This window comes from Oncorhynchus nerka, linkage group LG9b (assembly GCF_034236695.1).
Source record: "Oncorhynchus nerka isolate Pitt River linkage group LG9b, Oner_Uvic_2.0, whole genome shotgun sequence".
In the NCBI taxonomy this organism is placed as follows: Eukaryota; Metazoa; Chordata; class Actinopteri; order Salmoniformes; family Salmonidae; genus Oncorhynchus; species Oncorhynchus nerka.
Genome location: NC_088424.1, coordinates 5,856,927 through 5,874,858, shown reverse-complemented (window position 1 = coordinate 5,874,858; position 17,932 = coordinate 5,856,927). Strand labels below are relative to the sequence as shown.

The following is a 17,932-nucleotide window of genomic DNA, read 5'->3' as shown; positions in this document are numbered from 1 at the left end:
AATGCTGTATCCATGCTGTACATTTGCTGGCTAATACTAATAGAGACCGGGGTCTGTCCAGTGTCTCTCCTTTTCCCTGACCATAGTGTCTGGGGTTCTTCAGAGCTCGGATGTAGAGGAAGCTGGAGCGGATCCAGTCCAGGGCCATGTTGACGTCTGAAATGGTGTGGAGGACAATCTCAGCGTTCAGGTGCTCCACCAGGTGGGTATGCAGGCTGAGTGGTCAAACAATAGGACATCACCATCACCATCCTCTACACAAGTATCATATACAGTTGAAGTCGGAAGTTTAGATACACCTTAGCCAAATACATCAATTTTTCACAATTCCTGACATTTAATCTTAGTAAGAATTCCCTGTCTTAGGTCAGTTACAGTCACCACTTTATTTTAAGAATGTGAAATGTCAGAATAATAGTAGAGATAATTATTTTAGTTTACATACACTCAATTAGTGTTTGATAGCATTGCCTTTAAATTGTTTAACTTGGGTCAAACATTTTGGGTAGCCTTCCACAAGCTTCCCACAATAAGTTGGGTGAATTTTGGCCCATTCCTCCTGACAGAGCTGATATAAGTCAGGTTTGTAGGCCTCCTTGCTCGCACACGCTTTTTAAGTTCTGCCCACAAATTTTCTATGGGATTGAGGTCAGTGCTTTGTGATGGCCACTCCAATACCCTGACTTTGTTTTCCACAACTTTGGAAGTATGCTTGGGGTCATTGTCCATTTGGAAGACCCATTTGCGACCAAGCTTTAACATCCTGATGTCTTGAGATGTTGCTTCAAAATATCCACATAATTTTCCATCCTCATGATGCCATCTATTTTGTGAAGTGCACCAGTCCCTCCTGCAGCAAAGCACCCTCACAACATGACGCTATCACCACCGTGCTTCACGGATGGGATGGTGTTCTTCGGCTTGCAAGCCTCCCCTTTTTCTTCCAAACATAACGATGGTCATTATGGTCAAACAGTTCTATTTTTGTTTCATCAGACCAGAGGACATTTCTCCACGAAGTATGATCTTTGTCCCCATGTGCAGTTGCAAACCCTAGTCTGGCTCTTTTATGGCGGTTTTGGAGCAGTGGCTTCTTCCTTGCTGAGTGGCCCTTCAGGTAATGTCGATATAGGACTCGTTTTACTGTGGATAGAGCTACTTTTGTACCTGTTTCCTCCAGGATCTTCACAAGGTCCTTTGCTGTTGTTCTGGGATTGATTTGCACTTTTTGCACCAAAGTACATTCATCTCTAGGAGAACGCGTCTCCTTCCTGAGCGGTATGACGGCTGCGTGGTCCATGGTGTTAATACTTGCATACTATTATTTGTACAGATGAACGTGGTACCTTCAGGCGTTTGGAAATTGCTCCCAAGGATGAACCAGACTTGTGGAGGTCTACAATTTTAATGATAGTGAAACTTCCAAAACAACAAAGATATAACGATCATACAAAACAATATCCCACATAGCAGGTGGGAAAAAGGACACACTAAGTATGATCCCCAATTAGAGGTAACGATATTCAGCTGCCTCTAATTGGGAACCATACACACACACCAACATAGAAATAGAATACCCAGAAATCCCCCTAGTCATGCCCTGACCTAAAACACCATAGAGAACCCAGAGGGCTCTTCATGATCAAGGCGTGACAGTACCCCCCCCCAAAGGTATGGACTCCGACCACAAAACCTGAAACTAGATGGGGAGGGTTAGGGTGGGCAACTAGCGTCGGTGGCGGCTCCGGTGCGGGACGTAGCACCCGCTCAGACCGCGGATACGGTTATCGATCCAAGATGGCGTAGCAGTAAGTGTCCTGTCGTATCGTCTCTCTGTAAATATCGTCTCTTTTTCGTTTTAGATATTTTTTTCTTCGCATATCTTTAAAAACATTTTGCTAAACCTAAGCTTCCAAATACTCTTCTGCAACCCGCCAATGTAGCTACTTTTCCTAAAGTAGTTATATTTACCTCGGAACCGGACCCCCTCAACTGACCCCCTCAACTGAAGCTAGCCAGCTAACTACCAGCTATGCTAGCGGTCTTCAGCTAACTGGTCATCAACTAACCTTTAGCTCGGAAAGCTCTCGCCAGTTCAAACAACGCGACGCTAACCAGAGCATAACGGACCTATTTAAAATATTTTAACAAATTGGACAGTAAGCCTATTCACTTAGTGCTCAGTCCCAATTTCAAAATTCATGCTTTTCCTTCGCACTTCTCAGTATTTGGTATTCAGACTTACCTTTTTTAGTTGCGTAACGCACTCTGCATGTGTGGCTTGCTTGGGCGCTCTGAATACATTCCTGCTACGTGTGGTCTGAGGTCCATAATGATTCAAATAGTTTATCATTCCAGGGTAAGCCGACAAGAAACACAGCCCTTATTTTAAGTGTTTTTAAAATCCCCTGTGGGGAACATGAAGGGTGGAAAAGCGATTGGAACCATTTTCCTGTTTGACCGCTAGTTTTTAATGGGTATTATGGCTCTTTCTGTGGTACTCACTTTGGGATATTATGTGAGGTAGACTTGTGGGCATTCCTAATATTTTCCACGACTTCCTCTTTTTGTATTGTAGTTTCAGTAGTGTAGTGGTTATCACGTTCGCCTCACACGCGAAAGGTCATATTCAATATTTCCCAATGCCCAGAGGCTAGCATTTGGTTTGAAACAGTTGTGGTTTATCTAAACCTTGCTGTCTACCTCTCCGACCTGTGGATCAATGTTGCAGTTTTTTGGGGGGACCTCCACCGTGCGATCTGTATGAATGTGAACAGACTGACAGCCTCTCTGAGCCAGGCAAAATCATTTATCAGGGTCATTGTAATGGATATATCCAAAGAAATGGCAATATAATCCAAGGTAAAACACACAAAAATGTAGATCGTTTTCTGTCATTTCAGCTGCTTGATGTGATTGTGTGATAGATTTAGTTGGCTGGCTAGCAAAGGAAAAGAAGCTAGCCTGCATAGGTACAGTCCATTCGGAAAGTTTTCAGACCCCTTACTATTTTCCACATTTTGTTACGTTACAGCCTTATACTAAAATGGATGAAATAAAATAAAATCTATCTACACACAATACCCCATAATGACAAAGCGATAACATATAGTTTTTATTAATAAAACAAATATTTAAAAAATACCTCATAATTCCCGGCTTCTCAAGCCTTATTGCTTAATTAATGGACTAAGTAATTTCAGATTTTCAATAGGTTCTGAGAGCGATAAATGTCCCACCCCGCCAAAGTCAGTTGCGTAACGCACTCTGCATGTGTGGCTAGCTTGGGCGCTCTGAATACATTCCTGCTACGTGTGGAATTTACCCCCGGATTCCCACCACAAACGGAACATTCTTCAGCTGGATCTTCGCAACTAGCTATCGAGCTAAACAGCAACCCTGGTTGATTACTCCTGGCTAGCGTTTCCACCCACGTAGCTTGAAGCTAGCCCGGCCAGAGCTCCTAGCATACTCCTGGGCTACAATACCCTGACTACGACCGGTCTATCGATATCACCGCATGAAGAGGAATAAACAGACTCACCCCATCGCGACGTCCTCCAAAGGCTAACTCTCTAGCCCTCGCTATCTCCTTGCTTGCTAGTTCGGCATGCTAACTGCTAGCTTGTTTAGCCCAGGTCCGCTAACTACTACCTTGTTTACCCCGGCCTGCTAATCTGTTAGCTTGTTAGCACAGGCCTGCTAACCGTCTTCATCGCCGCGTCCCAAAAACGCAGTGGCCCATATGTACTCTATCTCTTCCTGATTTAAAATTTTTTTTGTTTATACCTTCCGGAAACCTGCCTCACCCAATGTGATACGGAATCGCTATTATCTTTATTTTTAGAACACACTCAAGAACCTCCAGAAGCTAACCAGCTAGCTAGCTACAAGCTATTTAGTCATTGTTAGTTTTCTTAACCTGGATAACACTCGCCAGCCCAGCCCCCCTGCCCCATCCACCGCTGCCCCCTGAACACTTGGCTACATAGCTGATGCACGCTGGACTGTCCATTAATCACGGTACTCCATTCTGCTTGTTTGTTTTATCTGTCGGCCGAGTTGCCTAGTCAATGCCATCTCACCTGCTGTTGTTATGCTAGCTGATTAGCTGTTGTCTCACCCACTGTTTTAGCTAGCTTTCCCAATTCAACACCTGTGTTTACTGTATGCCTCGCTGTATGTCTCTCTCAAATGTCAATATGCCTTGTATACTGTTGCTCAGGTTAGTTATCATTGTTTTAGTTCACAATGGAGCCCCTAGTCCCATTCCTCAGACCCCTGATACCTCCTTTGTCCCACCTCCCACATATGCGGTGACCTCGCCCATTACAACCAGCATGTCCAGAGATAAAACCTCTCTCATCATCACCCAGTGCCTGGGCTTACCTCCGCTGTACCCGCACCCCACCATACCCCTGTCTGTGCATTATGCCCTGAATATATTCTACCATGCCCAGAAACCTGCTCCTCTTATTCTCTGTCCCCAACGCTCTAGGCGACCAGTTTTGATAGCCCTTAGCCGCACCCTCATACTACTCCTTCTCTGTTCCGCGGGTGATGTGGAGGTAAACCCAGGCCCAGCATGTCCCCAGGCACCCTCATTTGTTGACTTCTGTGATCGAAAAAGCCTTGGTTTCATGCATGTCAACATTAGAATCCTCCTCCCTAAGTTTGTTTTACTCACTGCTTTAGCACACTCTGCTAACCCTGATCTCCTTGCCGTGTCTGAATCCTGGCTCAGGAAGGCCACCAAAAATTCAGAGATTTCCATACCCAACTATAACATCTTCCGTCAAGACAGAACTGCCAAAGGGGGAGGAGTCGCAGTCTACTGCAGAGATAGCCTGCAAAGTAATGTCATACTTTCCAGGTCCATACCCAAACAGTTCGAACTACTAATTCTGAAAATTACTCTCTCCAGAAATAAGTCTCTCACTGTTGCCGCCTGCTTACCGACCCCCCCTCAGCTCCCAGCTGTGCCCTGGACACCATTTGTGAATTGATTGCCCCCCCATCTAGCTTCTGAGTTTGTTCTGTTAGGTGACCTAAACTGGGATATGCTTAACACCCCGGCAGTCCTACAATCTAAGCTAGATGCCCTCAATCTCACACAAATCATCAAGGAACCCACCAGGTACAACCCTAACTCTTAAGCAAGGGCACCTCATAGACGTCATCCTGACCAACTGGCCCTCCAAATACACCTCCGCTGTCTTCAACCAGGATCTCAGCGACCACTGCCTCATTGCCTGTATCCGCTACGGTGCCGCAGTCAAACGACCACTCCTCATCACTGTCAAACGCTCCCTAAAACACTTCTGTGAGCAGGCCTTTCTAATCGACCTGGCCCGGGTATCCTGGAAGGACATTGACCTCATCCCGTCAATTGAGGATGCCTGGTCATTCTTTAAGAGTAACTTCCTCACCATATTAGATAAGCATGCTCCGTTCAAAAAATGCAGAACTAAGAACAGATACAGCCCTTGGTTCACTCCAGACCTGACTGCCCTCGACCAGCACAAAAACATCCTGTAGCGGACTGCAATAGCATCGAACAGTCCCCGCGATATGCAACTGTTCAGGGAAGTCAGGAACCAATACACGCAGTCAGTCAGGAAAGCTAAGGCCAGCTTCTTCAGGCAGAAGTTTGCATCCTGTAGCTCCAACTCCAAAAAGTTCTGGGACACTGTGAAGACCATGGAGAACAAGAGCACCTCCTCCCAGCTGCCCACTGCACTGAGGCTAGGGAACACGGTCACCACCGACAAATCCATGATTATCGAAAACTTCAACAAGCATTTCTCAACGGCTGGCCATGCCTTCCGCCTGGCTACTCCTACCTCGGCCAACAGCCCGGCCCCCCGCAGCTCCTCGCCCAAGCCTCTCCAGGTTCTCCTTTACCCAAATCCAGATAGCAGATGTTCTGAAAGAGCTGCAAAACCTGGACCCGTATAAATCAGCTGGGCTTGACAATCTGGACCCTCTATTTCTGAAACTATCCGCCGCCATTGTCGCAACCCCTATTACCAGCCTGTTCAACCTCTCTTTCATATCGTCTGAGATCCCCAAGGATTGGAAAGCTGCCGCAGTCATCCCCTCTTCAAAGGGGGAGACACCCTGGACCCAAACTGTTACAGACCTATATCCATTCTGCCCTGCCTATCTAAGGTCTTCGAAAGCCAAGTCAACAAACAGGTCACTGACCATCTCGAATCCCACCGTACCTTCTCCGCTATGCAATCTGGTTTCCGAGCCGGTCACGGGTGCACCTCAGCCACACTCAAGGTACTAAACGACATCATAACCGCCATCGATAAAAGACAGTACTGTGCAGCCGTCTTCATCGACCTTGCCAAGGCTTTCGACTCTGTCAATCACCATATTCTTATCGGCAGACTCAGTAGCCTCGGTTTTTCGGATGACTGCCTTGCCTGGTTCACCAATTACTTTGCAGACAGAGTTCAGTGTGTCAAATCGGAGGGCATGTTGTCCGGTCCTCTGGCAGTCTCTATGGGGGTGCCACAGGGTTCAATTCTCGGGCCGACTCTTTTCTCTGTGTATATCAATGATGTTGCTCTTGCTGCGGGCGATTCCCTGATCCACCTCTACGCAGACGACACCATTCTATACACTTTCGGCCCGTCATTGGACACTGTGCTATCTAACCTCCAATCGAGCTTCAATGCCATACAACACTCCTTCCGTGGCCTCCAACTGCTCTTAAACGCTAGTAAAACCAAATGCATGCTTTTCAACCGATCGCTGCCTGCACCCGCTTGCCCTACTAGCATCACCACACTGGATGGTTCCGACCTTGAATATGTGGACACCTATAAGTACCTAGGTGTCTGGCTAGACTGCAAACTCTCCTTCCAGACCCATATCAAACATCTCCAATCGAAAATCAAATCAAGAGTCGGCTTTCTATTCCGCAACAAAGCCTCCTTCACTCACGCTGCCAAGCTTACCCTAGTAAAACTGACTATCCTACCGATCTTCGACTTCGGCGATGTCATCTACAAAATTGCTTCCAACACTCTTCTCAGCAAACTGGATGCAGTTTATCACAGTGCCATCCATTTTGTCACTAAAGCACCTTATACTACCCACCACTGCGACTTGTATGCTCTAGTCGGCTGGCCCTCGCTACATATTCGTCGCCAGATCCACTGGCTCCAGGTCATCTACAAGGCCATGCTAGGCAAAGCTCCGCCTTATCTCAGCTCACTGGTCACGATGGCAACACCCATCCGTAGCACGCGCTCCAGCAGGTGTATCTCATTGATCATCCCTAAAGCCAACACCTCATTCGGCCGCCTTTCGTTCCAGTACTCTGCTGCCTGTGACTGGAACGAATTGCAAAAATCGCTGAAGCTGGAGACTTTTATCTCCCTCACCAACTTCAAACATCAGCTATCTGAGCAGCTAACCGATCGCTGCAGCTGTACATAATCTATTGGTAAATAGCCCACCCATTTTCACCTACCTCATCCCCACAGTTTTTATTTATTTACTTTTCTGCTCTTTTGCACACCAATATCTCTACCTGTACATGATCATCTGATCATTTATCACTCCAGTGTTAATCTGCAATATTGTAATTATTCGCCTACCTCCTCATGCCTTTTGCACACATTGTATATAGACTTTTTTTCTCTACTGTATATCTCTATATATCTCTATTGTATATAGACCTTTTTCCTCTACTGTGTTATTGACTTGTTAATTGTTTACTCCATGTGTAACTCTGTGTTGTCTGTTCACACTGCTATGCTTTATCTTGGCCAGGTCGCAGTTGCAAATGAGAACCTGTTCTCAACTAGCCTACCTGGTTAAATAAAGGTGAAATAAAAAAAATAAAAAAATAAAAATACGGCCATGGAGCGGGACTGGACTCCGTGCCTGGACTGGGCACCGGCGCAGAGGAAGGCTCCGGCCATGGAGCGAGACTGGACGCCGTGCCTGGACTGAGCACCAGTGCAGAGGAAGGCTCCGGCCATGGAGCGGGACTGAACGCCATGCATGGACTGGGCATTGGCGCAGTGGAAGGCTCCGGCCATGGACCGTCACTGGAAGCTACGGGCCGTGGACCGTCACTGGAAGCTCTGGACCGTGAACCGTCGCTGGAAGCTCTGGACCGTGAACCGTCGCTGGAAGCTCTGGACCGTGAACCGTCGCTGGAAGCTCTGGACCGTGAACCGTCGCTGGAAGCTCTGGACCGTGAACCGTCGCTGGAAGCTCTGGACCGTGAACCGTCGCTGGAAGCTCTGGACCGTGAACCGTCGTTGGAAGCTCTGGACCGTGAACCGTCGTTGGAAGCTCTGGACCGTGAACCGTCGCTGGAAGCTCTGGACTGTGAACCGTCGCTGGAAGCTCTGGACTGTGAACCGTCGCTGGAAGCTCTGAACTGTACACACGCACTGGTGGACGAGTGCGGGGAGCCGGCACAGGACATACCGGGCTAGGGAGGCGCACTGGAGGCCTGGTGCGTGGAGCTGGCACAGGTTGCACCGGACTGATGACACGCTCCTCAAAACACCTGCGCTGCAGCATAGTCCTAGCCAACATCTCTCTCCTCAAAATGCTCCATCGACTCCCAGAAGGTCTCTGGCTCTCTCCTCGGCTCGGCCGACTGCCCCTTGTGCCCCCCCAAAACAAATCTTGGGGTTGCCCTTGGGTTGTTTGTGGCTGCGGACCCCGGCGTCGTCGCTGTCCTCCTTTACTCCTCGGCGACTCGCGCCAAGGAAGAGTCTCGCATCCACCTAATATCTCTTCACATGACCAACTCTCCTTCACCTTCTGGGCAAGCTGCTTGGTCCTGTTTAGGTTGGATATTCTGTCACAACCGTCATATGAATAATTGGACCAAGGCGAAGCATGAGTAGAGTTCCAAATTTTAACGATAGTGAAACTTCCAAAACATCAAAGATATAACGATCGTGAAATACGTAGCGCACATAGGCACTCATACAAAACAATATCCCACATAGCAGGTGGGAAAAAGGACAGCTGCCTCTAATTGGGAACCATACACACACCAACATAGAAATATAATACCTAGAAACCGCCCTGACCTAAAACACCATAGAGAACCCAGAGGGCTCTCTATGGTCAGGGCATGACATCTTGGCTGATTTCTTTTGATTTTCCCATGACGTTAAGCAAAGAGGCACTGAGTTTGAAGGCAGGCCTTGCAATACATCCACAGGTAAACCTCCAATTGACTCAAATAATGTCAATTAACCTATCAGAAGCTTCTAAAGCCATGACATCATTTTCCAGAATTTTCCAAGCTGTTTAAAGGTACCGTCAACTTAGTATATGTAAACCTCTGATCCACTGGAATTGTGATACAGTGAATCATAAGTGAAATAATCTGTCTGTAAACAATTGTTGGAAAAATGATTTGTCATGCCCAAAGTAGATGTCTTAAACGACTTGCCAAAACTATAGTTTGTTAACAAGAAATTTGTGGAGTGGTTGAAAAACGAGGTTTAATGACTCCAACCTAACTGTATGTAAACTTTCGACTTCACCTGTAAATTAATTTAACACAAAATTAAGTCGAATGAGGTTTTGGTGGTCTGTAAAAAGTAATGTCCCCATACCTGCTTTCGATGATTTCCGCTCCATTCATGAACTGCATGTACTTGTCTTTGGTTTGAGTCTTGGTCATGATCACTGCGGTCGCTGATGTATCAAACTAGAGAGGAGACATCGAAGGCAAAGCTGGAGATAGAGGTTATGCTTTTTGTGAGCGGTACACAAACAGATCACGAAGCAACTGAAAAGATGCAAAAAGGGCTGTTTTAAGACTGGGCACTTGTACAGTACACTGACGAGCTAAGCATGCTGGGAGTCTGGGGCTACTTGAGGGTTTGTCTGTGCTCCGTACCTGTGGCCGGCCTGCTCGGCCAATCATCTGCAGCATGTCGGCCTCGCTGTACTCCTCACAGGCGCCCCCGATGTAGTGCGTGGTGGACTTGATTACCACCAGGTGGGCTGGCAGGTTCACCCCCATCGCCAGAGTACTAGTTGTAACTGAGACATTTCCCCAATAACTTCACACAATATTTCTTTGGTATTTCATATTACATAAACATGTGCCATGACAATGTTAAGGTCAATAATGTTTCTGATCCTGAAGTATGGAGGAAGATTGTCGGTGAAGGATGCACTAAATATAGGCTGAGATAACGAAAAGCTTTTCTATATTTAGCCACATCCACAGTATATTTTTACTCTCATTTTAACATTCTCTCATAAAGAGCAGATGTTCAACTTCATAAAAAACGTGCTTTCCCGTCTCAAGGGGTTAAATAAAAGGACTTCAGTAAGTGCCATGAAACTAACTGGGTTGACCATAAACAGGGTTACAGTTTTCATCTTAAACCAGCCATAATCCCCTTGTGAAGCTTGTTGTGTGTAACAGTTAAACAAACAAAAAAATAATTTAAAAACATTTCTAGCCTATGGGAAGTGTTATTCTCTTATTCTCAGTTTTCCACCACAAAACACCAGAAAATTGCCAAAAAGAGTAGAACCAGCTTTGACTTATTCCACATTTTCCTGTGTTAAAGCCTGAATTCAAAATGGATTAAATATATGTTTTTTCCTCACCCATCTACACACAATACCCCATAATGAGAAAGTAAAACTTTTTTTGAAATGTATGCAAATGTATTGAAAATTACATACATAAATATATAATTTACATCATTATTTACAGCGCTGAGTGACTCACCTGTGACTCATTCTGGATAAGTCTCAAATAAGAGCTTTGCACACATGGATTGTACAATATTTGGCAATAATTTTTTCCCAAATTCTTCAAATTTGTTGTTGATAATTCCTAGACAACCATTTTCAAGTCTTGACATAGATTTTCAAGCAGATTTATGTCAAAACTGTAACTCGGCCATTCAGGAACATTCACTGTCTTCTTGGTAAGCAACACCAGTGTATATTTGGCCTTGTGTTGTTGGTTATTGTCCTGCTGAAAGGTGAATGAATCTCCCAATGTCTGGCGAACAGCAATTCAACTCTGTAACTGTTTTAGCATGTACTCATGGAACGACGCAGATACTCACACAGCACAGGCAGGTCTCCCATGTTGAAGGCCTCCTCGATTCGCTTCCTGTCTGACACGTCAACTCCGGCGTGGTGGAAACCAACTCCAAACGACACCAAGTCTGGAAAAGAGAAAACACTGGGCTAGTAATTTCACATTTCTAATGAAAAAATAGCTATATTCAAATCAATGAGCAATGTTTGCCTACATGGTACAGAAGAGAAGGAATATAAATTATTATAAATTCTCCACCGACCTCTGAGTTTGGAGTCCAGGAGAGAGTTTGCATAATTCACCAACCTGCAAACAGAGGATTCCATCAATTCAATCAGATCAAACTAAACAGCAGGAAATGTGTATTGAATACCTGTAAATCTCTAAATAATGAAAAGGGAAGTAGCTCAACCTTTGTTTGTGCTCAATACTCATGATGAACCTGGCATCCTTGGCCAGAACAGTGGCCGACTGCTGGACTCCTTTCCTTGTTGAACAAAACTGTTTAAAAATATATTTTTTAAATCCTGTGTGTGAAATATTAACAATGACAATATTTACTGAAACGTATAAATATGGTACTGGTCAAGTCTACATTTCAGAGACCCAAAGAGAGTTCCTCACAACAAGTGTTGGTTTCTGGTCCGAGTAGGTCTGGATGATGTTGGCCATCTTGTAGTTGAGTGACAGGTCGAACTTGAACTCAGTCTGGTTGCTGTTGCAGGGGAAACCCAGCACTACTTTCCTCAGTTTTACCGGTCTGTGACTCTCATCCATCTCCAGACAAGTAGCAGGGTCTCTGTCGTCACACAGCCAGTCTGCTATCTGCCATGCCAAACCATTGAACACAGTATGGAGGAGTAATTTCTTCAAATAAATGCTCCTTTTAATGATAATCAGTAACTAGCAATACTATCGAGCTCCCGCCTTTCCTATTTCCTTACTCTTTCTGAAGGAGACAGGACTGCGGACATAATAACAACATAACAAGACACGGAGATACATGTGTCGGAATGGCAAATGATGAACAGAAAGGGAAAGAATGACTATAGTGAAGGAAGTCTCTTTAGAGTATTTGCATATGGCCAAAGTGTGACATCACCCCTCTTTGACCCTCAGCCACTTACATCCTTGGTATTGGGGATGGTGGCGGAGACGGCCACAAATCTCATGGAGACGTCCTCCTGAGGGTTCTCTGCTCCTTCACCGCCTTCATCCTGCTCACCACCACCTCTAGTGTGGCTCCGCGCATAGGGTCCTTCACCACGTGCACCTAGAAACACAGAGCCAAGATGGATTATACTTAGTTGTCAATCTAACACATGTATAACACAATAATTGACAGATATTAGAGGGCTTGCAGTTGACATACGATGCCTCCTGGCGGCCATATTGGAAGACCACCAAATTAATTCCGTCAACAGACGAGTTGCTACCCCAAACTGCACGATAACAGTGCCTAAAACTAGTTGATTCATCACCACGGTCATTTTCTGTGGATTCGTTGGCTGCTCTAACAAGGCAGGAAAGACAATGGGGGAAAATATGTTCCCCGCAATCAAGAAACACAATTGGTTACGCCAATGAGATAAGACTCAAGAGCTGTCAGAAATGCGAAGAAACATTTTTGCCCCTCAATACCTGAACCCAGACAGCTCTCAGTACAGGGTCTGCTACGATCATTTCATCACTGGTAAATCAAGTCTGATCAATTTCGAATTTAGTTTAGCTGTTATGCTATCCAGGTGTTAACAACACTAAGTTACCCAAAAGTAGCTAACTAGATAGCTTGTAGTCTAGCTATTAGCATGTGTAGAGTGAGTTTCACATTTTGGGGAAGCTATTTTTTCACCATAGAAAGGCAGCTTTATAACAAGGGATTGCATGCCTCTATCATTGCATTTGCAAACTATTGTAAGTATACTATTCCTAATGTGATGAGTAGATTGGATAGTGATAATTTAGGCTATAAATAAACGCTTAGCACCGGGAAAAATGTGGCCTTTGATATACATTTGATGCAATTCTTCTACACTTTATAGGACTGGAGACATTAGCAGAATATTATTTGATACGATGGCCTACTCTACTGACAACAGATCAAGAAAAACGACCTTGTCTCGAATGCAACCATGTAATCTAGAATATGACACTAATTTGACAAAAGCTTGATCCCTTCTAGCCATGACCATGAAAAGGGGAGATGCAAATTGTAACATATGACGTCCATATAGCCTGGAGGACAATTATTGACCAAAATAACTCCAGTGGTTATTATATATTCATATGATAACCCAATGATATTTTGTTGAGAACTTTATTCATAAGAGGGAAAATGTGTGGACATTACATCATAGGACAGAGGCCTCAATGGGATAGGACAACCTGCCTTGTTGACTATTGGTTGTTCTATCCCAACAATATATTTAATCTTTATGTGACACTAAAACACCTGAATGAATTAAACACAATCGAACAATTAAGAGCCCTGGTGGTATAGGTGACCTAAATAAGTGCTATTCTAACATCAGGGGGGCTTTTAATTGGTTTATGTACTACTGTATGTTCACCAGCTGACCTCTTATCAAGACACCCACGTCGACTGGATTCCCACTGTGAAGATGAGCGGTGCTGCAGCAGCAGCATTTACTACTTTAGGAAACATCACTGTTATACGAGATGGTTGCCATATGCTGTGCTTTGGACAATTTCAATTAATCCTGTTGTGCCATTTGAGTAGAGCGCCTTCTCCTTGTCGTCATGACAAAAGTGCCTCCTTAGACCATGTGGATATATAAAATGTCTATGGCTGTATTGTTGTATGGGTGAAATGAAAAGCGTTGTCATCTATGCTTTGACTAGCCCCATTGAATAAAAAAATATTTCTTATAGCCCAACTATTTTCTTTCTTTTACAATTTAAACACATTTAGCAGAGACAATGCAATTGCTGTGTAGCCACTCAGACCTTCCGGGAGAAAAGTATCTAGCATTGAACTTGGTGGTAGTAGTTGTGTGTGTTTGAAGCGAAGGATCCCATTATCTGCTTCCACCGAGATTACAAGGGTTGGATTTGCACAGCGCAAGGCATGTACAAAATTTAGTATAACTGATTAGCTTCATACATTGTCTACTGGTATTGTTTTTAAATTGAGAACAAAGAGCGGAACAATATGTAAACAATGTGTGAGTTAAGCTATTCTCTGCTTCAGATGCAATGTCAAGGGGTGCATAGCAAATGCCCATAAGGCTAATGCCATCATACTGTAGGCCAGTGGTTCCCAACTCCGGTCCTCGAGTACCCCCAACAGTAGTTTTTTGTAGCCCCGGACAAACACACCTATTTCAACTAATCATCAGGCCCTATGAATTTAATCAGGTATGTTTGTCCAGGACTAAAGCAAAAACATGTGCTGTTGGGGGTACTCAAGGACTGGAGTTGGGAAACCACTGCTGTAGGCATATGGCTGCATTGGCACTGCATGCCATTATCAGCTAAAAAATGGGTTCACATATCCTGAAAAAATTATGACAATGAAATAAAACTAATTGGAGAGCTTATGACTGAACAAAAGGTACTGCTAATTTGAGAATACAACACAAACACAAATTAGAGACATAGTCCCCTCTTTATTGCAGGATTGTGATCTGTGATTAATCAACATCGACACTCGTTATCCTTGAATAATAGTTCACTTAACAATTAAAACAACTTTAAACACTTCAAAGAATCAACACTATTTCATATAATTTCAAAGTGTATAAGTAAGCTAACTCATATGTAAAGGTTTGACATTTTAGTAACAAGCAGGCTATTACTATTAAAGCATATTTTCAAGGGAACAAAAAAAAGTCAATACCAGAAGTGGCTAACCTCGCTCCACTGACCCCTGATTTACTGGGTGAGCAGACTTGTTCCAGGCCAGCAATAGCACACTTGATTATTAACTATTTATGTTCGATACATTGATGCTGTGTTTATTGCTCTCTATCCCAGTCTGTTGTCCCCATATGCGTCAAGATGGCTACCATTGTCCCTGTACCAAATGCAAAGATAACTGAACTAAATGACTACTGCCCCGTAGCACTCACTTCTATCATCATGAAGTGTTTTGAGAGACTAGTCAAAGATCATATCACCTCCACCTTTACCTGTCACACTAGACCCACTTCAGTTTGCATACCGCCCCAACAGGTCCACAGACGACGCAATCGCCATCACACTGCCCTATCCCACCTGGACAAAAGGAATACCTATGTAAGAATGCTGTTCATTGACTACAGCTCAGCATTCAACACTATAGTGCCCTCCAAACTGATCATCAAGCTGGAGGCCCTGTGTCTCAACCCCACCCTGTGAATTGGATCCTGGACGTTCTGAGGGGCCGCCCCCAAGTGGGGAAAGTAGGAAACAACATCTCCACTTTGCTGACCCTCAACACTGGGGCCTCACAAGAGTGCGTGCTCAGCCCCCTTCTGTACTCCTTGTTCACCCACAACTGCGTGGACATGCACGCCTCCAACTCAATCATCAAGTTTGCAGACGACACAACAGTAGTGGGCTTGATCACCAACAACGAGACAGGCTACAGGGAGGAGGTGAAGGCACTCGGAGTGTGGTGTCAGGAAAACAACCTCTCACTCAACGTCAACAAAACAAAGGAGATGATCGTGGACTTCAGGAAACAGCAGAGGGAGCACCCCCCGATCCACATCGAAGGGACAGCAGTGAAGGTGGAAAGTTAAGTTCCTCGGCATATACATCACAGACAATCTGAAATGGTCCACCCACACAGACAGTGTGGTGAAGAAGGCACAACAACGCTTCTTCAACCTCAGGAGGCTGAAGAAATTTGGCTTGTCACCCAAAACCCTGACAAACTTTAACAGATGCACAATCGAGAGCATCCTGTCGGGCTGTATCACAACTGCACTGCCCTCAACCGCAAGGCTGTCCAGAGGGTGGTGCGGTCTGCATAACGCATCACCGGGGGCAAACTACCCGCCCTTCATGACACCTATAGGAAGGCCAAAAAGATCATCAAGGAAAACAACCACCCGAGCCACTGCCTGTTCACACCGCTACCATCCGGAAGGCGATGTCAGTACAGGTGCATCAAAGCTGGGACCGAGAGACTGAAAAACAGGTTCTATCTCAGGGCCATCAGACTGGTAAACAGCAATCACTACCTCAGAGAGGCTGCTGTCTACATCACTGACCACTTTAATAAATGGATCACTAGTCACTTCATACAATGCCACTTTAATTATGTTTACATATCTTACATTACTCATATCACATGTACACTACCGTTCAAAAGTTTGGGGTCACTTAGAAATGTCCTTGTTTTTGAAAGAAAAGCTAATGTTTTGTCCTTTAAAATAACATCAAATTGATCAGAAATACAGTGTAGACATTGTTAATGTCAAAACAGAAGAAAGTTATTTGTTTCTAGCCATTTTGAGCCTGTAATCGAACCCACAAATGCTGATGCTCCAGATACTCAAGTAGTATTAGAAAAGGCCAGTTTTATTTCTTCTTAAATCAAAAATTTGCCGTTTCCAGCTACAATAGTCATTTACAACATTAACAATGTCTACACTGTATTTCTGATCAATTTTAACAGACAAATGTGCTTTCCTTTAAAAACAAGGATATTTCTACGTGACCCCAAACTTTTGAACGGTAGTGTATATACTGTATTTTATACCATCTATTGCATCTTGCCTATGCCGCTAGGCCACCGCTCATCCATATACTTACATGTACATATTCTCATTCACCCTTTTAGATTTGTGTGTATTAGATACTTGTTGGGGAATTGTTAACATCTGCTAACCATGTGTATGTGACAAATAAAATTGGATTTGAATCAGGTGTGTTGAAACAGAAGCCTGCACACCCAGCAGGGTTGGCCTGCTCCAGTTGTAATAGGTTTATACATTGTGTGACAAATACTGTATTTTTGTTCACTAAATTTGCGAACCTAGGTACACATATAATCCATGGTATACAAGAATGGCCCCTTATTCTCTTGGGACCATCTGCAGACAGGGTTTCACAGCTCTTTGTACCTGAGGACAGAAAACATTACAAAGTAACAGGGCGCATTATCCTCAAATTAGACAGCACTGAATATTATGTAGATATATCTCTCTGTACTTAGTTTTTTTTTTTTTTTAGCTGGGGACTGGAACTGGAGAATATTTTCAAAAATGTCCTCCCACAAAAGGTACCTGCCCTATCCAGAGTAGCCTACTCTCCATTCTCTGACAGCAGCGACAGATAGCTAATCCTATTCCATGGCTGTTGGCTAGTTACCTCGCTACAAATACATTTAGAGTTACAACAATAAATACATCACAATAGCTAGCTAACTAGCTAATATGATGTTAGCAAGCTGTTGACATTTAATTTTACTTAACTAGCTATACAGTATGTAAACTTTTCTAACTAGCAAACATTATGTTAGCAGTTCATTTGAGTGACCCTGCACACTAAGTTTCTGGTGCAAGCTAGCTAATAATACATCGTTTTCGATCATTTTCAAAATAGATTTACTTACTTGAATAGGTTCTCCCACTGCCTCCGTTTTCTGGGTCCTTAGACAAACTAAATAATGGGCAATATTCCCAAAGTTTCCGGTGGTAGCAAAACGCAGCCAGCCATGTGAACGATTGGAGGACTTTGGTCTTCCACCATAACGCATCTGCAAGCCCTCTATAGATCACAATCTGTTCATAAAGAAGGTTTCACTCTATCCAAGCTGTTTCAGAGTGTTATTTGGCCAAGTACTGAAAATGGTTGCAGTCCTACCGGAGGGAATGTTGAACCTAACATCAAATACTAAAAACGTATCCACCG

General features: G+C 44.3%; 1 protein-coding gene and 1 long non-coding RNA gene across 2 annotated transcripts in view; both read right to left on the bottom strand.

Moving 5' to 3' along the window:
• LOC115114180 (probable ATP-dependent DNA helicase HFM1) overlaps nt 1-17,932 on the bottom strand; it is a 51,139-nt gene that overhangs the window by 28,965 nt on the left and 4,242 nt on the right. Inside the window, 9 exon segments of the mRNA XM_029642231.2 lie at nt 82-215; nt 9,612-9,706; nt 9,899-10,044; nt 11,094-11,195; nt 11,331-11,374; nt 11,481-11,569; nt 11,693-11,893; nt 12,196-12,269; nt 12,272-12,341. Of these exon segments, the coding sequence (XP_029498091.2) occupies nt 82-215; nt 9,612-9,706; nt 9,899-10,044; nt 11,094-11,195; nt 11,331-11,374; nt 11,481-11,569; nt 11,693-11,893; nt 12,196-12,269; nt 12,272-12,341 (955 nt within the window).
• On the bottom strand, nt 14,678-17,928 carry LOC135565670 (uncharacterized). Its single transcript, XR_010461757.1, has 2 exons — nt 17,634-17,928; nt 14,678-17,142 (listed from the first exon to the last, which is right to left on the bottom strand). It is a non-coding gene; the product is annotated as an uncharacterized LOC135565670 (long non-coding RNA).